General features: G+C 52.0%; 4 protein-coding genes across 4 annotated transcripts; 2 read left to right on the plus strand and 2 right to left on the minus strand.

The window, feature by feature from the left end:
• Positions 1-1225: 1225 nt before the first annotated feature.
• Positions 1226-9843, minus strand: ZBTB8B (zinc finger and BTB domain containing 8B). The gene is made up of 3 exons (XM_062634690.1): positions 8728-9843; positions 6058-6236; positions 1226-4962 (listed from the first exon to the last, which is right to left on the minus strand). Exons 1-3 carry the CDS (start codon positions 9677-9679, stop codon positions 4645-4647), a joined length of 1449 nt encoding a protein of 482 aa, XP_062490674.1. The 5' UTR covers positions 9680-9843; the 3' UTR covers positions 1226-4644.
• A 56-nt stretch (positions 9844-9899) lies between these two features.
• On the plus strand, positions 9900-17300 carry BSDC1 (BSD domain containing 1). The gene is made up of 11 exons (XM_062634697.1): positions 9900-9990; positions 10117-10177; positions 10736-10852; positions 11885-12055; positions 12174-12228; positions 12536-12651; positions 12965-13033; positions 13208-13289; positions 13459-14001; positions 14992-15095; positions 15478-17300. The coding sequence occupies exons 1-11, from the start codon at positions 9980-9982 to the stop codon at positions 15508-15510; spliced, it is 1362 nt and encodes a 453-aa protein (XP_062490681.1). The 5' UTR covers positions 9900-9979; the 3' UTR covers positions 15511-17300.
• A 263-nt stretch (positions 17301-17563) lies between these two features.
• On the minus strand, positions 17564-18590 carry TSSK3 (testis specific serine kinase 3). The gene is made up of 2 exons (XM_062634682.1): positions 18379-18590; positions 17564-18225 (listed from the first exon to the last, which is right to left on the minus strand). The coding sequence occupies exons 1-2, from the start codon at positions 18521-18523 to the stop codon at positions 17564-17566; spliced, it is 807 nt and encodes a 268-aa protein (XP_062490666.1). The 5' UTR covers positions 18524-18590.
• On the plus strand, positions 18522-20839 carry FAM229A (family with sequence similarity 229 member A). The gene is made up of 3 exons (XM_062634681.1): positions 18522-18555; positions 18662-18911; positions 20701-20839. Exons 1-3 carry the CDS (start codon positions 18522-18524, stop codon positions 20801-20803), a joined length of 387 nt encoding a protein of 128 aa, XP_062490665.1. The 3' UTR covers positions 20804-20839.
• Positions 20840-20884: the final 45 nt, after the last annotated feature.

Raw genomic sequence — 20884 nt, forward strand, 5'->3', positions numbered from 1 at the left:
GCTCAGAGCATCTCCTTCCCACATAGAACTATTGATCCCAAATCCCTATGGAAGGAGAGTGCTGGCTATCAGCCCCTTCCTTCTGGTACTCTGCTTTCTCCTCAAATATGCTTAACATTGGATACTGCATTATCTTGGCTTGGTTTTGGTTTTAGAAGTACCCTTATTTTGCTTGTACTGGAGCACTTTTTGCTCATAATCATCATCTGCTACATTTTAAAGTTCAGTAAGCAGCAAAAGGAGAGTGAAAACAGGAACAAAGTGTCAAAGACGGACATTCAGAGAAAGCCTGAAAGCAAACTGAGTTGGATGCATAAGACTCAGGTGGGACAGATGAGAACATAGAACTGGCCTCCAGTATATTGCCCTGGGGTGTTTGGGGACAGCATTTATAGTTCCTGTGTATGGCACATTATTTTGAGAGGCTTTTTTTTGGGGTGGCTGTTTGGTTTGGTTTAATTCTTTCATTTACCAGTACCCAAACACCTGCCTCTAACAACTAACAAACCCCAAAGAGGTTGCTGTGTGAACACCTGAAGGGGTGTTTCACAGGCAACTTCAGCTGAATCCAAAAACCTTTATACTACCAAATGAAGAATTCCCAGGCATTTCTGAACCAAAAAGTCTAAACTACAGATCGCAAGAGAAGAAAAGTGAACAGATTTCACTGCTTGAATGAAAACAGTGGAAAGGAAGAAGGGGTTATTCTGGTTTTCTTTGATTCAGGACATTCCAAATCAACAAGAAAATCCACGTTTTAAATCTCATAGTTTGTGAAACAGCCAATATAATTTCAAATGATCTAGACAGAATACTGGGGAGGCTGCTCCTGCTCCTGCACCCATTTTATTGTAGGTCTTTGACAGGGTTTTCTTCCAGCCAGGACCAGTGGCTGCTGCCCACTTGGGTGGCTTTTGCTCACCCAACATGGAAAAGTAAAAGCTTTAAAGAGTTTGAAAAGTTCAGGTCATTATAAAACTGCAACAACTGCTGAGGGCACCAGGGCTCTTACTAGAAAAGATATTTTAACCCACCCCCCTCCCCAAAGTCAGCTGGTTTGCAAGTTGGCAGCTTCCTTTTCATCCTTTCCTACCAAGACTCTACATCTTGCTTGCAAACAGTCACCAGAAATGGATATATTCATTTCTCATCCCCAGAACTCAAACTGGAGCCTTATTCCAGACACTCCCAGGTTTGCTCAGGCAACTTTTGAATGGTAAAATAATAAATCAAAGCAACCCTCATGGAGAGTTTTATTTTCTAGACAATCAAAAAGCTCCAAGATCCACAGAATAGTTAAGTCACTTCTACAAACAAAGGTTGGTTTCTAAGAATTCCTCAGTTCATCTAGACCAAAGGACTTCAGTTATGAAACTGCCTTACAAAACAGCAGGAAATTCAACGACCACATTTGGAAGATTTACAAGGTCTTGCACCAAGATGTTTAATGCACCACAAATACCAGTGCAGCATGTATCCCTTTCATGAAATACAGTGCACTTATGTGCAAAAGTCCATTCAAACACATAATCCCAAACAAAGTCAGTGAGGCCGAGCCAAGATTTCAAGCTACCAAGTCTGCAGGGCCTTTAAAAACCTTTGAGAAAAAGATTGTATTAGAAATAACTTCCCTAAACCCATTATTTTTGATTCTTCATCAAGCACCATATGAATACTGTAAACCAGCCACATCCTCTTCTCAAAGCTTGTGGAGGTTGCATCTACAGTGAATGGTTTGAAGAAAAACATTCAAAAACCTAAGTGGAAAGCACAGCAAACAGCTTTACATGAACACCCGGTCACAAGAACGGGGCTAAACTACATCCTAAGTACAAAGGCTGAAGGACTCCACTGAAAACGAAGCAGCACAACATGACAGTTCAACAGGAAACACCATTGTGGTGGTCACCTTCAGCCCGGCACGTGAACCCCCCACCCGCACCCCTTCCCCATGGTACACACACCTCAGCACAGCGCCATTCTCTACGCACAAGACACACAAGAACAATCTCTAAGACCAAGGAAAGCTCAAGTAAAAGGGCTGAAGGTCTCTTCCTGCAGCTCTTACAACACAGACTTTCACAAGAGGTTCGTTTTCCCTACTCTGAGTGTCTTCACTTTCAGAGTCAGCCATGGGAGAAGCTGAATCTCCCAGCAGTTTGTGCTGCACCAGCCAGAACCACGCTTGGCCAATAGTCCATGTCGAGTGGCTTCTACCAATATTTACAATCAGGTGGCACCTTCATGCCAGAACGAACAGAAATGGGGATGCCTGGCCACCAAATACCAGTTTGGATCCCTATTTACATTCTTACCCACTTCCATTTGCAAGTTTGTCTCCCAACACAGATAATCTGACTCTTTTCCAGGTGTTCTCACATGCAGAAGTTCACCCTTAAGCAGATAATCCCCAAAAATACCCTCCGATGTTGGATGGACTCAACAAAGATCTAGTGGTACCCCAAAGGCTTAGCCCTGGTCAGCTGCAGGGGGGTTTGCAATGTGCCACCAAGATTTACAGCCCCTTCTTTTGCTCAGATATTCAAAACCCCCAAGGACCCAAAACCAGAGGTTGGCTCCAACTTTGGCATCTACATGAGCTGGCATTTGATGGTCTTGATTTAGATGACTAAAACAGAGCCCTCAGGTTTCAAAGATGGTGTCCCAGTGATTTTTCTAGGATGATTTGTGTCAGTATGACACTGTTCAGCTGTTACAAGCTCTGATCTACAGATGACCTGGAATAGGGGCTACTGAAAGCTCAAGCAACTGAAATTACAGCCTGTGATGCCAGGATCTCCTTGCGAAGGTGGCACTCAAGACCAGATCCTTTCAAAGCAAGTCTTGTTCCCTTCTGCTGTTTTCAAGAATCACCAGGAAAGTGATGGCTTCAAAAGCAGCTTGTTTCTTCTCTCCTCACCCTACCCCATCTGGCAATGAATTCTCAACTGCATTTGTGAGACCAGAATCACTGCCCCCAAGGAAATTACAACATCACTGCAGGATGGAGCAGACAGAGAAGCTGAATTGTTCTTTTTCAGTACGTCAAATAAAAGCATAAGATGGGCAAAAAGAATCCAACTGGTTAAATCAGAGGGCTCTTCGGGTTTTGGGTTCTGTCTGATGTTTGGAAAGTGTAAAGTCTTTACCCTAAAACCTGAGGAAGCACTCACTGCCTTGTTAAGTGGGAGGAACTGCTCACTCTTAGTCAGCCACAGGCTTCTGATCTAGCACTTACTCCAGCCAGAAAGACTCCTACAACTTGCCTTTTCATGGAAACACATGAACACCACAGTAAAGAAGCATTAACAGTCTTATTTCACAGTATATTTCAGTTTTGCCTCTTCGTTAGGAAACAGGAGGTTATCTGTAAGCAAACAGGCTTTCTGGTGGTGGAGTGTTTTCTTCTAAAGCCTCCCAGCTTGATCTTGAATAGCTTTTATCAGTTTGCTACTGGAAAGGTAAAGAAGATCTCACCTCCTTTGGAAACCAGCCTTTATCTATCCCAGCAAAGAAGCAGGAGGTCTACACCAGAGGGTTTTGTTTAAAACAACAAAACAACACAAATACTTGGATAAATTCACACAATAACGTAAACCATGAGAAGGATCATCAAAGACTGAAAGAAAATAGAGTAAAAGAGAAAGAAAAGGATTTGCATACAAAGAGACTAGTAAAAAACTCTGAGGTTCCCTACCCAACAGCTTCAAAAAGGGTCATCAGAGCTCTTTTATACACACAGCTCAGACATTTATATTTAACTACTCCTCAGCTACACCAGTGGTGAATGTGGCTACTTCATCTGCCACCACCACAATTCCCATAGGACCTGACTGACAGCTTTCCACTTCTACCATGAAAAGCTGAAGAGAACTGGGCAGTTCACTCAGTCTAAATGGAGAGACCAGGACACACAACACCATAATGTGTGCTTAAGCCGAGACTACCAAAGTCTAAACAACATCACACATCTGAAGCTCTGGAGGCTGAGCTCTTGAGAGAGGAAGCTGCAGTAAAAGCAATTGAGAAGGAGAAGCTTCTTTTCTAAATACCTGCAAAGTTAAGGTCAGATGAAATGTATGTACTCTTACTGTCTATGCTCTCAGCAGCAGCATGGTTTTGTTCTCCTGGGTGTCTGCCCTGGTTTCCAGGTCAAATCCACTCTAAATAAACCCTTAACCTTTACAATTTGGAGAATACTGTCCTACTACAAAAGGATTGTGACTTAGCTTAGAAATGGTCCAAGATGATGGGTAAAAAACACACTTGTTTTAATGTGATCTTCAGAGAGAAGATGGGGCCCCTTTCAGATCAGGGATTAAGGACCGTGACAGCATTATTTGAAGAGACCTGTTATCAAAACACACAGAGATGTTCCACCCATAAAATCAAGACTAGGAGGCAGAGACACCACTGGAGATTGCTCAAGTACAACCTCAATGAACCCCAGGCAGCAGATTCTTCACAGATTTCTGGTGCACAGCACTGAAAAGTATTAAAAATTCCAATTCTCCCCACTTTCTATTAAAAAATGGAATGATAAAAAACAGCACAGTCTCACTAACTGGGCAAATACTCAGTCTTGTGTCACAGACTGACCACTGTCACAGAGACACTTCAAACACTCCCATTCTCCTCTCACTGCTACATAAGTGTTTCTCGGTCTGACAAGCTCCTGTGGATCTCCTGCTTGTCATCACCATCAGCATCCTCATCATCAGCTGGATCGTTTTCCTCTCCAGACTCCACATATATAGGCCAGTCGTTATCGGCATCACCCTTCTCTTGGCCTTCTGATGACTGCTCCATTAGGCTGAGGTTGATGGGCATCGAGTCCTCGTGGGTGGTGGTCACACAGGTACAGCTGTCGCACAAGCCGAAGCGCCGCAACCCTTGCGACAGGCTACTTGTGAAGGTTCTCCTGCAGCCTTTGCAGATGATTGGCTTGTTTGATCGATGCACCTGAAGTTAAAATTAAAACACCCCGGTAAAAAAGGCCATCTGCCTCCTTTAGCTCCTTCTGGGGTTCTCCTTTGCACCAGAAAAACACCTCTGCTTCAGCTAAAGGGCAGGTGATCCCATCATACTTGGGACTACACAAACCCCAAGTAGCTCCATACTTGGAGCTACACAAGTACTAACAACTCAACTATCTGTGGCTTAAACTTATAATCACAGAATGGTTTGGGTTGGAAAGGACCTTAAGATCATCAGTTCCAACCCTCTGCCATGGGCAGGGACACCTCACACTAGACCGTGTCACCCAAGGCTCTGTCCAACTTGTTCCTAAACATTGCCAGGGATGGAACCACTTCTTTGGGCACCCTGTGCCAGTGCCTCTGCACCCTCACAGGGGAGAATTTCTTCCTTATATCCAACCTGAATTTCCCGTTTCAGTCTGAACCCATCACCCCTTGTCTTATTGCTACAGTCCCTCATGAAGAGCCCTTCTCCAGCATCCTTGTAGACCCCTTCAGACACTGGAAGCTGCTCTGAGGTCTCCACGCGGCTTCTCTTCTCCAGGCTGAACAGCCCCAATGTTCTCAGCCTGGCTCCATACAAGAGGTGCTCCAGCCCTTGATCATCCTCGTGGCCCCCTCTTGACTTGTTCCAACAGTTCCATGTCCTTTTTATGTGAGGACACCAGAACTGCACACAATGCTGCAAGTGGGGTCTCATGAGAGCAGAGCTTAGGGGCAGGATCACCTCCTTTGACCTGCTGGTCACGCTCCTTTTGATGCAGCCCAGGACATGGCTGGTTTCTGGGCTGTGAGCACACACTGAAGCTGGGTCATGTTCAGTTTCAAATCAATCAACACCCCCAAATCCTTCTCCTCAGGCTACTCTGAATCACTTCTCCACCAACCTGTAGTTGTGCCTGGGATTGCCTCGAACCAGGGGCAGGACCTTGTACTACGCGTTATTACTATTATTTCTTATTCCTAGACAAGTTAATCTCACATCAGCAACAACCGCTTTGAACACCACATTTTGGGAAATCAGGAAACACCAAGAACTTGCCAAAGCTCCCAGAGAGACAGAATCCTTCCAACTTACACTTAAAGCGTGGCTCCGGAGGTGCTCCTGGCGCGTGAAGCGCTTCCCGCAGGTCTCACAGGGGTAGGGCCGCTCACCCGTGTGGGAGCGGATGTGCCTCTTCAGGATTCCTTTCTGCTTTGCTGTGTAGGGGCAGAACGGGCATTTGTGAAGCTTGATGGGCACCACTAACACGTCACCTTTGGGGAAGAAACACACTGCATTAGGTGAGGCAGATTTCCAGTGGTAGCTCCTTGTCCTCCCTGCTGCATACATGAGTCAAGACAACCACACTGTCCTGTCCCTCCACACTTCCTTTACCTGGGATTGCTGGAGGTTGTGCAGTTCCAGAAGACATTAACACAGCTGCAGGTGATGGCATCTCTGAAAGCTCAGCCTGCCTGTACCTACACAGCTGCTGCTCTGAGGGAGTTGGCTCTCAACACATTCATTTGCTTTTAAGAATCCATTTAATTAAGTACCAGACATTTGCCTTTCGTGCAGTGGGGTCTCTGCACCATCTCCGCTGTCAAAGTCTCCCATTTTCTAAGACACCATTAGCATTAAGCAGCATTAAATCCTAAAACCACAAGTTACACGTAGTAGCAGCACAATATGCCCATGTGCTTTTATGAAATGCCTAAACTGAGGTGTGGGGAGCCCATCTGGAAACAGGAATGCTTGTTTCTACTGACAGTCACTTCAGCCTTTCTACTGGTACTAACACGATGAAGGGCTCCAATACATTTGCTGAGGATATTTTCCTTCTGAAATTAAACTCTATGAACACAAGTAATACGTAATTTATGAAGTCAGGAAAAAAAAAAGAGGATTAAAATCGAAGATCACATTTTCCATAACCATGGGTATTGCAGAGTTGTGCAGCAGCAGCCCAGGCATGAGCTTCCCCTCCAACATAAAGGCTGGGATGTTACACTACAAGATCCGTTTTCCCTGTTTCAGGTGCTGACCCAGGGAAGGGTTTGTGTGTTGAGCCTTGAGCTATGTCAGTTACACCAGGCTGTGGAACGTTCCTTGTACTGAGGTTTGTCCAACCCAGTCTCAAAGAACCCCAAGAGGAGTGTCTAAATGTATTAACATGTGAGTGAAACCCATCTCACCTGATCTGGGACCTTCACAAGGTGTTGCTAATCCCTGCTGGGTGGTTAGAGCTCCATTTAGCAAACAAGAAACCCAGTTCCTATTCCTGCCTTGCTCCAGACTCTTCCAAGGTGCCTGCTCCCCCTCCCTCCACGGTGAAGGAAACCAGGAATAGATGTGGACACATGAAAGTCACTGGTATTCATCTCATCTTCAACTTTGTATTTCTCATTCCTGGCGTCTTCTGAAAATGCTAGGACAGCAGGAGCACTGAAAGGTGAGGAGAGATACTCCCATCCCACTAAACACCCTCGATGTTTGGTTTTAGCAGAGAAACAGACCTAAGGCATGTTTGAGGGCTTCCTCACTCCTGTTTAAAGCACATCTACCACTCCATTTCCACTCTCACACCACCTGATTCTATCCAATTCTAGAAGCACCACCCTTTTAGTGAGTCATTAATGGTCTGAAGACTTAAAGAGAGGAAAAAAGGTAACTGAATTCTGTGTGTGAGATGCTCTTGCCTTGCTACACATCCCCGCCCAGAGGCACAGTGTGGTGACAGGGCTCTGTCCTGGCAACCTTCGCCCTTCAGTGTCTCGTGATGTTATCAGATTCCTTCTTTTAAAGCAGTAAGAGAATATACTGGGTTTATTTGCTTTAAGATCACACATGTGCACTGGAGCTGGAAGTGATGTGAGTGTACTTGCTATGTAAGAGTAGAACACTTGGGGAAAGGTTTCCTGCCTGGTGCCCAACCCACTCCTGCATCTGTCACATCCTGACCAGTGATGACACTTGCAGTGCCTGTCAGAGCTGCCTCCATCTTTGTAAGCAACTAAAATGCCCAAATCCTTATTGTCCCTTTCAGGAGAAACTCGTCTGGACCTGATCTTCCTTTCCTCCAGCTCTCTGCCACTGCTGCTGGGACATATTCCTGCCAGTGTGAGCCATCCCATCCCATGGGGTTTGGGGGGCAGTGGAACCTCGGGTGCCCAGCTGAAAAGCCAATCTGCCTCTCGAGGTAAAAATTAAGTCTTGTCTTTCTGCAATACCACAGAGCTTAAAGCTTTCAGTGCTCTGAAAAGAATTCCTGGGCACCACTCAGTGTTGTATAAAACCCATTTCTGTCCTTTTGAAGTTCAAAGCACCAGCAGCTGATGTGCTGGCAAGAACTCCAGTGGAATGAGCTACTTCTGCTCTGTCAGTTCTGCAGCAGATCCCTCTTGTGGCAGCTCAACTCATCTTCCTGATCGCTCTTTATAGCACTAATGCTACAAGAGGAAGAGTCTTTTTCACAATCCTTTCAATCGGGTCCCAACTGAGATCGTTTATTAAAGCCTTACCACCAACACTGAACTCTAGCATCTATCTCAGAGAGGCTGGAAGAGCCACCAGAAATACTTACCTGCCATGTGCTGCACTGAATAAAGGAGTACAGCTCTTTGGGAGTCCAGAACAATAGTTTATTTTGCTATGGCATAATATTCAGCAATATATTCCTGCACAAGAACGAGAGTAACAAAGGAAGTCGCACACTTGGTGGTTGCCTCCTCCAACCTACAGACTGCACCCTCTGAGTCCTCTCACCTGTGTCCTCACCATACCAGTCGCTGTGAATGTCCATCATGGAGCTCACTGCCACCCCTGCATCCTCTGGCCTACCCTCAAAGCCCCGGACAAAGTGATGGACCACGTCCTCCTTTCTCTGAGCCGAGCTGTTGCGCAACAGGGCCTCGAGGAATTGTTTCATGTGATAGTTATTGCAGGCCAAGTCCATGGCCTGCCCGCTGTGCAGCCCCTCTTCCATCTGCTCCAGGGACAGCGGGGTCGGATACTGCGGCAGCCGCTCACCCGCTTCCACCTCAACCTCCACCTCATCCGAGTCAAACTCCACCTTGGGTTCCACCCCTTTGGGCAGTGAGGAGTTGACATCGTCCGGGGAGTCGCTGCTGACGGGGTCCCGGACCACGAGCTCCAGGGGATGGCAACCACTGCACTCGCCACACGGAGGGTCCTGCTGGCAATCCGAAATCCCTTCCTTCTCCTGCAGGGAGGACACAGAGGCAGAGCACTGGCTCTTGGAGCTGAAGGAGGTGCCCTCTCTGGCAGACCCGGTGCTCCCACTATCAGCCTGATAGAAAGCCGCTTCCCTCTCTATTTTCCTGCAGATATCCAGCGAGGAGCGGATGTAGGTCTTGCAGAAGTTGACCACGTCGGTCATCTGCAAGTAGCTGGCTGCAGACATCACCTCGATAACGTTTTCCCCACAGAGATCCAGCTTCCCGGAGTAAAGGAAATCCAGGATGATGGAGAAGGCCTCGGAGGTGACAATGTCCAGCGAGGCGGTGCTGTGCCTCCCGCTGTCCTGGATGTAGTGGATGAGGAGCGCTCGGAAGTACCCGCTGTTGGCGAACAGGATGTTCTTGTGCGCTTTGAAGATCCTCCCCTCCACGATAATGCTGCAGTCGCAGAAGAAGTCCCTCTTGCGCTGCTCGTTCAGCTCCCCCAGCAGCTTCGCGTAGTACGACTGCATCTCCATGGCTCCCGCCGCTGCGGGGACAACGGGAACGCACCGTCAGTGGAAGGGGAAAGGAGGAGGACTCCGGGACCCACAACCGCTGCGGGCCGCAGGGGCCGCGCTACCTCCCCCCAGCCACAGCCACCACCGCGGAGACCCCGATCCCGGTTCGCGGTACCCGCTCAGCGCCGCTCCCGCCCGGCCGCCGTACCGGGGCCGCCCTCCGCGGAGGAGGAGCAGGAAGGGGAAGTGACGTCACGAGAGCCGCGGCCCACTGAGGGGTGAGGGGTCGGTAAATATTAGTGACGTCACGCCGCCAAGATGGCGGAGGGGTGAGAGCGGTGGGGACGGGACCGGGTAGGGAGGGAACGGAACGGAACGGGGGTACCGGGGGGAGATGGAGCGGGGCCGGGCCGGGCCGGGCTCCGAGCTCCGCCTCACACACGTGTTCCCCGCAGGGAGGACGCGGGCTGGTGGCGGAGCTGGCTGCAGCAGAGCTACCAGGCCGTCAAGGAGAAGGTAGGAGGCGGCGGGAGCCCCTGCACCGGGACGGGGGAGCCTCGGGGGCCGGGGCCGCCGCAGCGCGGGGCTCTGCGGGTGCGGAAGTCGCCACCCACCAGGGCGGGCAGGTGCTCGCGGTGCTGCTTTGCAGTGCCCCATCCCTGGCAGTGTTCAAGGCCAGGTTGGACACAGGGGCTTGGAGCAAGCTGCTCCAGTGGAAGCGGTCCCTGCCTGTGGCAGGGGTTGGAGCTGGAGGAGCTTTAAGGTTCTTCCCAACCCAGACCAGGCTGGGATTCTGGGATTTCCTGCTTGTGACAGCAGTGCTTATGTTAATTATATGCAAAACTCAGAACAAAGCTCTTCCTAACGTGTCTTTTTGCATTCTTAATTTAATCCTTCTCCATCATGTGTTGGACATGCAGGTTCCTGTTGTTATTCAGGTTATTGCAGTCTTACCTATTGCACGTGTTGGGCTAAAGGCACTTCAATCTCTGTGACATGACTGGTGTTCCCAGAGAACCGTGGCTTTGTTGGAGCACAGAAGGATTGCACAATCTATTTGTTGTCTTCTTGCAGTCCACAGAAGCTTTGGAGTTCATGAAGCGGGACTTGGCTGAGTTCACACAAGTGGTGCAGCATGACACAGCCTGCACGATTGCTGCTACAGCCAGCGTGGTCAAGGACAAGCTGGCAGTGAGTAGGGGTGTAAGAGCTGGGATTCCTGTTGCAGAAAGCAAAGTGGGGGGCAGTAGGATGTACCCATCTCTAAGGTCAAGGTCCTCTGAGTAAGTCCCACCATATAACCATGAGCCTTAAGTTTCAGATGTTCTCCCTGGTGCAGGTTTGGTGCTGAGCACTGCGTAGGTTCCTTACTGCAGTGCTGAGGAATATCTGGAGATGAGTGGAGGAAGGTTCTCTGTGCTTTCCCTTCCTCTGTGCACCATGTAAGCAGGATCACTCCTAAGTGGCAGCATCACTCTAGCATAGCAGCAGACCTCCACACAAGCTGCTGCCGTTAGCCCTGCACAGCTGCCACAGTGACAGTCCAGTCCCCAGACCTGGCTGCTCCTTCCTGCAAAACCAAGGCTTGGTTCCCCACAAACCTATTTTAAGGACTGCCTGCCCCCCCCCCCCCCCCAACCTTCTAGTCCAGCCCTGGCCACAAGTCACCTTGTTAGCAGTTATTTGACAGGAGGAACACCCTCCTCTCTTAAAGGAACTTACCCAGGAGAGAGCAAGACTTGTCCTACTGCCGCAGGCACTGTTAGGAGGGTGGTCAGGGGCTGGAGCACCTCCTATAGGATGGCAGACTGAGAAAACTGGGGCTGTCTAGCCTGGAGAAGCTGCATGGAGACCTCAGAGCAGCTTCCAGTGTCTGAAGGGGGCTACAAGGATGCTGGAGAGGGACTTTTCATCAGGGACTGAGGTGGCAGGACAAGGGGTGATGGGTTCAGACTGAAACAGGGGAAGTTCAGGTTGGAGATAAGGAAGTTCTTCCCTGTGAAGGTGCTGAGGCACTGGCACAGGGTGCCCAGAGAAGCTGTGGCTGCCCCATCCCTGGCAGTGTTCAAGGCCAGGTTGGACAGAGCCGTGGGTGACCTGGTTTAGTGTTGAGGTGTCCCTGCTCATGGCAGGGGGTTGGAACTGGATGATCTTAAGGTCCATTCCAACCCAAACCATTCTATGATTCTGTATACTTACCCTGTGCTGCCTTTTCTTTTCAAGAGGACAGAAGGTTCTTCAGGTGCAACTGAAAAGGTGAGGAAGGGGATCTCTGACTTCCTGGGTGTCATCTCAAACACATTTGCTCCCTCGCCGGATAAGACCATTGACTGCGATGTCATAACATTGATGGCAACCCCTTCGGGCACCACCGAGCCCTATGACAGTGCCAAGGTGAGTGCCCCATTTGAGAGTTTCCCTCTGGGATGTGAGGTCCTGACCCTTGTCCTTGGGGGCTCATTTACCACCCCAGCATTGCTGACAGCTCAGCCCTGTGCCTCTTCTCCTCCAGGCTCGCCTCTACAGCCTCCAGTCAGACCCAGCCACGTACTGCAATGAACCTGATGGTATGACAGGGCTGCTCAGAGCCTTTCTCAGTGCCTCAACAGGGAACACTGCTTATGGAGGGCAGATGTGTCTGTTGCACTGGGGACTAGCTTAGACTGAGAGTTTGCTGGGTCACTGCATGGCCTCTTGCTGGCACAGGACCCATGAGAGTGGATGGGCTGAGAGACCCACATCTCCCTCCTCCTTGGGTCTCCCTTGCTCACTCCCATCTCGTCTGGTCTGTAGCATCTTCCCAGTGAAACTTCCCAAAGCTGTTCCTGCCCTGTTTGTGCCAAGATCTGGTATCTGTGTGCTTGCCCTTTCCAGGCCCTGCTGAGCTCCTTGAGGCCTGGCTCTCTCAGTTTAACCTGGAGGAGAAAAAGGGGGAGATCGCAGAGCTGCTGGCAACCAGCCCTTCCATCCGGGCTCTCTACACCAAAATGGTATGGGCCCTGCCTGGCTTCTCACTTGGGGTGTGGTGCAGGGAAGCCCTGAGCTGCTGCGCCCTGGTGCTGGTGGTAGAAAAGACTGAAGTGGCCCGTGGAGGTTAGGATTCTTCTTCCCTTCTCATTTGTCACGGGCCTGGAACAGAACTTCCTCTGTAGCCTTCCAGTGTGTTAGAGCATTTCCCAAGCCTGTGCCCCTGAAAACACAGGTGCTTTGCACAGGTTAAAGGGTGGCTGTAAGGATGGGGAAGAGAAAGGAGCTCGGCCCTCCCTCTCAAGTGACTCATCCCATTTCTTGTGTCATTCCCAGGTCCCTGCGGCTGTTTCCCATTCAGAATTCTGGCAGCGCTACTTCTACAAAGTGCATCGGCTGGAGCAGGTGGGGGGGTGTGGGTGTCCCCCCGGGGTGGGTGCTCCAGCCAAGGAGCTCTCTGATGCAGACCAGAGATGCTTTTCCTGGAGGTGCAGGGATCTGGGCTGCTGTGACTATGCCCTTGTCACTGATGGGGAGGGAAGGGCTGGGACGGGAGCTGCTGACACTGAATCCCTGCAGGATGAAGCCCGGAGGGAGGCTCTGAAGCAGCGAGCGGAGCAGAGCATTCACCGAGAGGAGCCGAGCTGGGAAGAGGATGAAGGTGGGTTGGGTGGTTGGGGGTCTGTGGGAGGGCTGGTGCAGACCTCAGCAGTTAGAGAGGGTGGTGGCTCCTCCTCACTCCCCCACATTCATCTCCCAGCCCCACTGCAGCCCCCCAGCTGCATGTCACCTGCTGAAACATCTCTCGCTTCTCTTCTGCCTTCCTACAGAGGAGTTCTTGGGGATGTCACCCCTGCCTTGTGCAAACGTCACATTGCCAGAAGCAGCAGAGAAAGAGTGTGCCTCTGCAGCCCCGGAGGGAAGGCACCCCACTGCTCACAAGGGACCCTCAGAGGAGAGCTGGGCTGTCCTCCCTCCGGAGCCGGCCCCAGCAGAGGGGAGCCCCTCTGAGAGCAGTGAGAGCGTCTCCCTTGTGACTCAGATTGCAAACCCTGCCTCTGTGCCTGCTGCGCAGCTACAGACTGGAGCTGTACAACCAGCTGGGGCCGGAGACCTCTCCCAAGAGCTGGTGGAGGCCACCTCGGAAGAGCAGAGCTCCCTGCCAAAGCCCTCAGACCCTGCTCGTCGTTCTGCACCTACGCAGGAATCAGCAGCATCCTCAGAGCAACCGGCTGCTACCGAGCTCAAGGAGGTGGAGAGCAAAGCCCAGGCCAGGACAGAGACTCTGAAAGAGGAAGGACCATCCGATCTACGAGTCTTCGAGCTGAACTCAGATAGTGGGAAATCCACTCCCTCCAACAATGGCAAGAAAGGTGTGTATGTGGGGGCCAGCACAGGGCCTGAAACCCACTGCTGGGGGTGGCAGCTTTTGGGGAAAGGGCTCTGATTTTCATGATGACAGGGAGGAGGAAAGGGATTTTGCCAAAGTTACTCAGGAAGGGTAGATCCAAAGAGTTCTCTCATGGCCAGAACTAAAGTGGAAGGAAATCCTTCTGCTGTTGGGCAGGGTCAGGCTGTCACATCAGATAGTGACAATCTGCTCCGGGCAGATGGCTGGGCTGGTGCCACAGTTGGCTCTGTTCAGTTGGCAGGGGAGGCTCTTCCACCCTCTGGCTGACACCATTCCCAACCCTTTCCTTGCAGAGGATGCTGCCTTCAGCAGAGCCTGCTGCAGGGCTCCCACAGCAGTGATTATATGGGTTGTAGGATTACAAAGCCACTGAAAGCAGCTCAAGGTGCAGCACGGTGGGAGGTTCATGAGCTGGGTCTGTGGGCAGAATGAAGGTGGACAAGAAATCCAATGTCTGTTGGCTGGACACAGCAGGGCTTTGATCCCTGGGTGCTGGTGCTGGGTCTGGGGTCTGGGAAGGGAATGTGATGGGTCCTTCCCTCTGAGTGTCACCCTGAGGAGTTTCGCTGCTGCTCCTCTGCCTCAGAAGGTCATTCTTTGTACTGGGGACTAGGACAGTCCCTGTCGTTCCTTATCTGATGTATTTTCTGCATGACTGAAACATGACACATCCCAGTTCTCCCAGGCCAGAGAACAGGTTTCACTGTTCACCTCTCCCAGTTGTTCTGGACTAGCCCTTTGCTGCGAAGCAAGTACAGCTCAGTCCACCCCATCTCTGTTAGTGAGCTGACAGCCTGCTCCTAGGCTTTCTCTCCTCCCAGGCTGCAGGAGATCTGAGCCTCAATGAATGCCAGGGCTTTGTGGGGCTGCTTGGGCACCTGTGTGCTTTGGCCAGAGCATCTGGAAAGCATACGCAGCTCTAACAGCTCCATCGTGATGTTTGTGGTTCCAGGCTCCAGCACTGACATCAGTGAGGACTGGGAAAAGGACTTTGATTTGGACATGACTGAAGAAGAGGTGCAGCTGGCACTCTCAAAGGTGGAAATGGCCGGAGAGGTGAGTCCAGGGAGGTGCTCAGTCACATAGGGTTGCATCCAGAGAGGTGTGGCTGCTGCTGCTCTGCCTGTGAGCTACTGCCCACATAGAGCAGCTCACAGGAGCCTTCTGGAGGGCGTGAGGTGCTCCTTGAGGACACAGGCTTAGCTTGGGATGCTGCTGTGGGAGTCACGGGTATTAGCTGAAGCAGAGAGTGACTGCCTGGGCATGCTTGAAGGGGGATGAGTGTGTAAGTTCCCTAAGGGAAGCAGAGCAAGAGAATCCCTCTTGAGAGCATGAGAATATGTCAGGCCTTGTGCTGACTCAGGTGCCCTGGGCAGGAGGAGCTGTTGATAGATGGCTTTTGAGTTACAAACACTGGGGGATGCTCTTTTGTTTGCAGCTGGAAGATGAAGAGTGGGAAGACTGGGAATAAAGCAACTGCTTCCAGTGTGTGTCACAGGCTCATTTCCACCATCGACTGTGAATTAAATCACGGACCGGCTGTTCCTTTGTGTGTGACTGTGCTGGGGATTGCATTTCCAGGCTGGAGGAGTTTCATTCCTGCTAAATCCTGTGGGCAACTCCAGTGACCCCTTCAGACCTGGATGAGGAGGAGGAGGAAGCAAGAGTTCACTTGTACACTTAGCTGCTAGGGAGCCCATCTTCTCAGTAGGTCCTAGAGACTGGCCAAGCCAAACTGGCTGCCCTGGGTAGGGGCAGATGTGATGCAGTGAGGGGTCCCGGGTGCTTGGGTGCCTGGCAAGGTGCTTGCTTGTGTGTGTGTGCACGTCAGCTGCAGCCCAGCAGCTCAAAGGCTCTTGGATGCAAGCTGTGCCTGCTCCCTCGTGCTCTGTGCTGCTCCAGACCAGCCCTGGAGACCATTCCCTGCACAGGTGCTGCACGGCTGGAGGTGCCACAGGCTCAGCCCCTTCTGCTGCCACTCATTGCTGCAAAGAAAGGCAGTGGGTTTGTGGCTTTGCCCCGGAGCTGGGTCGTGCTGAAAGGAGCCAAACTCCCCTCCAAACCCTCAGCTTCTGCCTGGCTTTTTGTCTTGGAAGCTTTTTCTAATGGGAACTCTCATTTCCTGCTGCAGGAGCAGCAGCTCCTCAAAGAGCCAAGGCTTTGCTGCTTCCCCCTGCACTGCCTTCCTCTCCTGGCATTTGTGTCTTTCGAGTTAAATTCCTCAAGCAAACTACTTGTGGCTTGCTCTTAACTTGAGTCACTCGGGCAGGCAGCGATTTGGGCTGCCCTGGGAGCAGAACCCTTCCCTGTGGTGCCCAGTTTGGGGTGCACAGCCCCAGCCTGGCCCTCGGGGGTGGTGGTACCTGTGGGCTGAGGTCCACTCCTCCGGCTCCCCTTGTGTCCCACCGGGGTCTCCAGCTTTGCTGTGCTCACTTGGGTTCCTTCACTCAAGCCCTCTGTGACTGCTTGCAACGCTTCTCTCTGATCCACAGCCTCTCTTTTTGGGGCACTTCCCTTCTCATGTCCTGAGGTGCTCCTCAGTGGATGATGCTAATACACAGTTATGCTAGAGAGACGGAGCCCTTGCTGCTGCCCCTGCCCTTTGGGGGGTGGTTTTATACATGCTGCCTTTGTCCTTCTGCCCCTTCCAGGGCTGCTTGGTTGGAGCTGTGGGTTTCCTGCTGGTTTAGGGTAGCGTTAACCCAGGTACTCTTGGAAGAGTTGGGTTTTTGGGGTTGGTTTGGGGTTTTTTTTCTCCCCTTTAGGATTGATTCTCAGGCACAGCTGCCCAAAGGATTGCATCGGTGGCAGTGGTGCCTTTGGGCACTTACATGAGAGCACGTTTGTCCTGCAGAACCTTTGAGGGCTGGAGCTGAGCTACATGGGCTGGCAGAGCCTCTGGTGCCCGGCCCCAAATGTAGCTGCAGCAGGAAAACCGGCCATGGGTGGGTGCCAGCAGTGGGTGCAGGCTCAGGTCTCTGCTCCCTGAGTTTGATGTGAGTGGTGGCTGCATCCCTGCCCGGCAGCAGGGCTCCTAGCGTGCCGTGCTCTCCTCTGTGTCACTTCTGGTTTGCTCTTCTTTAGTCCAATTAACCATTGGGTTGTCTGTGCAATATTCTCTGTTCTCAAGTATCCCACCTCTCCCTGAGCCTTTTGTAGCTGGGGAGAGAGCCAGGAGCAATTCTAACAGCTGGTAGTTTTGTAACGATGACTTTCTCCAAACCTTTTGCAGTTAACAGCAATTAAAGGAATTCTACAGAGTCTCTGCCTGTGCTGAGAGTTTCCTTTGTGTTCGGGATGGGAACGGGGTGGGGTTGGGATGGGGACGAGATAGGTACAGCTGCCCTAGGAGGATCTATGGGTCGCTGCTTTAAACCTCCCTTGCCTCCCACCCTGTAGAGAGCTTGGATTGAACCCATGCAATGCCTGAGCACGAATGGCACTGTCACCTGCGAGGATGGAGACACAGCAGACACTGACCTCCAAATTTATCTTAGTATTAGAAACGCTTCCACCTGGGGAGATCAGGGGTTGGTGAGCCAGGGGTGCCTGCGCACGGCCTCAATGAACGGCCTCCGCACCATGTCCGGTTCCAGGAGCATCCTGAGGAGGTTCTGCCCCTCCTTGGAGATGCCGAGGCGCGCGGGGACCGAGACTCCCTTCTGCTGCTGGTGCAGCATGCGGGGGATGTCGGCGTCGTTGAAGGGCAGGCGGGCGCAGAGCAGGGCGTAGAGGATGACCCCCGCGCTCCACACATCACCCTTGCGGCTGTCGTGCGGGAGCCCCTGCAGCACCTCGGGCGCCGTGTAGGCCGTGCTGCCGCAGAAGGTCCAGCTCAGCTCCTGCCGCTGCCAGGGCAGCAGCTTGGCGAAGCCGAAGTCCGTCAGCTTCAAGGTGGGGCCGTGCAGCAGCGTGTTCTCACACTTGAGGTCGCGATGGACCACGCCGCGCTCGTGGCAGTACCGGATCGCCTCCACCAGCTGCAGGAAGAGCGCCCTGGCGCGGGGCTCGGGCAGGGGCCCCTCCCGCACCAGGTAGTCAAAGAGATCCCCGTCCTCCGCCAGCTCCATCACCATGCACAGCTTCCCTTCCGCCCACTCCAGCACCTCGTGCGTGCGGATGATGTTCCTGTGCTCCAAGCGGGTGATGATCTGGAGCTCCCGGGGCAGGAATTTGTGGATAAACTCTAGCAAGAGAATCATGGGATCAACCAGGTTGGAAAACACCTTTAAGGGCACCAAGTCTAGCCGTTGCCCAGCCGCTGTCTGGTGGCAAGGGTGGGAAACCAGCTTTCAAAGCCTCCGAGGACGGACAGTGCCTCTTTGGAGTCACCCCTTACCTTCTGGCCTTCCCTTCTTATCAATTATTTTAATGGCCACTTTCTTGCGGTGCTTTTGGGAAAATGCCTCCTTCACTTTGGAGTACATCCCCTCACCAATGGTCCTGCCCAGCTGGTAGCCATGGGCGAGCAAAAACCGCTCCATGCCTTCCCTTTGCTCCCTTAGTTCGTCCTACAGTGAATCCTCAGCAGCACCCTAGAGGCACCCTGGGGCGGGGCAGTACACAGAAGGGACCTGTGAACCCCCGGGGGTACCATTGTGACGCAGGTCGGTGCTGCCCAGTCCCGGTGGTGGATTCTCAGCGAGGTGGGTGCAGGCTGGAACGTCCTCGCCCGGAGCCCAGCGGTGGGCAGGGTGATGCTGAGGGGCTCGCAGGGGTCCCACTGCTCCTTCCTCTCCCCCAGGGTCCAGCCATGAGCTCCCAGCGCGCGCTGCAGGCTCGGAAGTTCCCCATCGAGGCCGGCGACTGCCCCAGCTCAGAGGTGCCCCCCGAGGTGCAGGAGTCCCCGGGCCAAGAGCTGGCAGTGGGGAGGTAAGGAGTGGGCAGGACGTGCTGCGGGGGCAGGCACAGCCCCACTGCGGCCCCATCGCCTGCAGCACTGCCTTTGCTGGGTGCACCGAGCCCCTCCGTGTCTGGGATGGGGGGGGAAGGTTGAGCCCTGCTTGCCTGCGGGCTGCTGCTGCCCACAAGCTTTGCTGGGGCAGGCAGGGGCTTCTGATGTGTTGTGCTGAGCTGTGCCGTGTCGGTGCTGCGCTGTGCTGGCTCATGTCAGATCATGCCCTGCCATATCAGAGTGCTGTACTGAACCACGCCATGCTGTGCTGTAGAATCGTGGGATCCCAGCCTGGTTTGGGTTGGAAGGGACCTTAAAGCTCTTCCAGCTCCAACCCCTGCCCCGGGCAGGGACACCTTCCACTACAGCAGCTTGCTCCAAGCCCCTGTGTCCAACCTGGCCTTGAACACTGCCAGGGATGGGGCAGCCACAGCTTCTCTGGGCACCCTGTGCCAGCGCCTCAGCAACCTCACAGGGAAGAACTTCCTTATCCCCAACCTGAACTTCCCCTGTTTCAGTTTGAACCCATCACCCCTTGTCCTATCCCTACAGTCTCTAATGAAGAGTCCCTCTCCAGCATCCTTGTAGCCCCCTTCAGACACTGGAAACTGCTCTGAGGTCTCCACACAGCTTCTCTTCTCCAGGCTGAACAGCCACAACTCTCAGCTTGTCTTCATATGGGAGGTGCTCCAACCCCTGAGCATCCTTATGTCCCTCCTCTGGACTTGCTCCAACAGCTCCATGTCCTTATGCTGAGGACACCAGAACTGCACCCAGTTCTGCAAGTGGGGTCTCATGAGAGCAGAGTAGAGAGGCAGGATCAGCTCCATGCCATGGTGTTCCTCTGCTTTGCTGTACCATGCTGAACTATGTTATACCATGCTGTACCATGTTATACCATGCTGTACCATGCTGTACCACGTTGTACCATGCTGTACCATGCTATAACATGCTGTACCATGTTATACCATTCTGTACCACGTTATACCATGCTATAACATGCTGTACCATGTTATACCATGCTGTACCATGCTGTATGATGCTATACCATGCTGTACCATGTTATACCATTCTGTACCATGCTGTACCATGCTATAACATGCTGTACCATGTTATACCATTCTGTACCACGTTATACCATGCTATAACATGCTGTACCATGTTATACCATGCTGTATCATGTTATACCATGCTGTACCATGTTATACCATTCTGTACCATGCTGTACCATGTTATACCATTCTGTACCATGTTATACCATGCTATACCATTCTGTACCATGTTATACCATTCTGTACCATGTTATACCATGCTATACCATGCTGTACCATGTTATACCATTCTGTACCATGTTATACCATGCTATACCATTCTGTACCATTCTGTACCATACTGTACCATGCTGTACCATGTTATACCATGCTGTACCATGTTATACCATCCTGTACCATGTTATACCATGCTATAACATGCTGTACCATGTTATACCATTCTGTACCATTCTGTACCATACTGTACCATGCTGTACCATGTTATACCATGCTGTACCATGTTATACCATCCTGTACCATGTTATACCATGCTATAACATGCTGTACCATGTTATACCATTCTGTACCATTCTGTACCATACTGTACCATGCTGTACCATGTTATACCATGCTGTACCATGTTATACCATGCTGTACCATTCTGTACCATGCCAGGCTGTGCCATGCCTTCCTGCACCGTGCATTGCCCCCTGCCTCACTCCTCTTTCTCCCACAGGCAGCTGCGGCGATGCCCCGGCAGCCACTGCTTGACGCTGCCTAACGTCCCCATTGACGTGTTCATCGCGACGGGCGGCAGCGGGCGGCCCCGCACCTCCTGAGGGATGCCGAGGCCACGGGCGGGGCACAGCGTTTGTAATAAACCGAGTTTTTTGGGTGTTCCTGTGCTCGGAACCCGCACT

The sequence above is a fragment of the Pezoporus occidentalis genome, unplaced genomic scaffold, assembly GCF_034315485.1.
Source record: "Pezoporus occidentalis ecotype Australia unplaced genomic scaffold, CSIRO_AGI_Poc_V1 ctg436, whole genome shotgun sequence".
Classification (NCBI taxonomy): Eukaryota; Metazoa; Chordata; class Aves; order Psittaciformes; family Psittacidae; genus Pezoporus; species Pezoporus occidentalis.

Coding starts and splice junctions, on each gene's coding strand:
- ZBTB8B (XM_062634690.1), bottom strand. CDS start 9,679: ATGGAGATGCAGTCGTACTACGCGAAGCTGCTGGGGGAGCTGAACGAG. Junction 6,237..8,727: donor CTGGTATGGTGAGGACACAG/GTGAGAGGACTC, acceptor TCTTCCCCAAAG/GTGACGTGTTAGTGGTGCCC. Junction 4,963..6,057: donor TCCGGAGCCACGCTTTAAGT/GTAAGTTGGAAG, acceptor TTTTAACTTCAG/GTGCATCGATCAAACAAGCC.
- BSDC1 (XM_062634697.1), top strand. Junction 10,853..11,884: donor TGGTCAAGGACAAGCTGGCA/GTGAGTAGGGGT, acceptor TTTCTTTTCAAG/AGGACAGAAGGTTCTTCAGG. Junction 13,034..13,207: donor AAGTGCATCGGCTGGAGCAG/GTGGGGGGGTGT, acceptor GAATCCCTGCAG/GATGAAGCCCGGAGGGAGGC.
- FAM229A (XM_062634681.1), top strand. CDS start 18,522: ATGCCTTCCCTTTGCTCCCTTAGTTCGTCCTACA. Junction 18,556..18,661: donor CTCCCTTAGTTCGTCCTACA/GTGAATCCTCAG, acceptor GGTGCTGCCCAG/TCCCGGTGGTGGATTCTCAG. Junction 18,912..20,700: donor CAAGAGCTGGCAGTGGGGAG/GTAAGGAGTGGG, acceptor TTTCTCCCACAG/GCAGCTGCGGCGATGCCCCG.
- TSSK3 (XM_062634682.1), bottom strand. CDS start 18,523: ATGGAGCGGTTTTTGCTCGCCCATGGCTACCAGCTGGGCAGGACCATT. Junction 18,226..18,378: donor TAAGAAGGGAAGGCCAGAAG/GTAAGGGGTGAC, acceptor TTCTCTTGCTAG/AGTTTATCCACAAATTCCTG.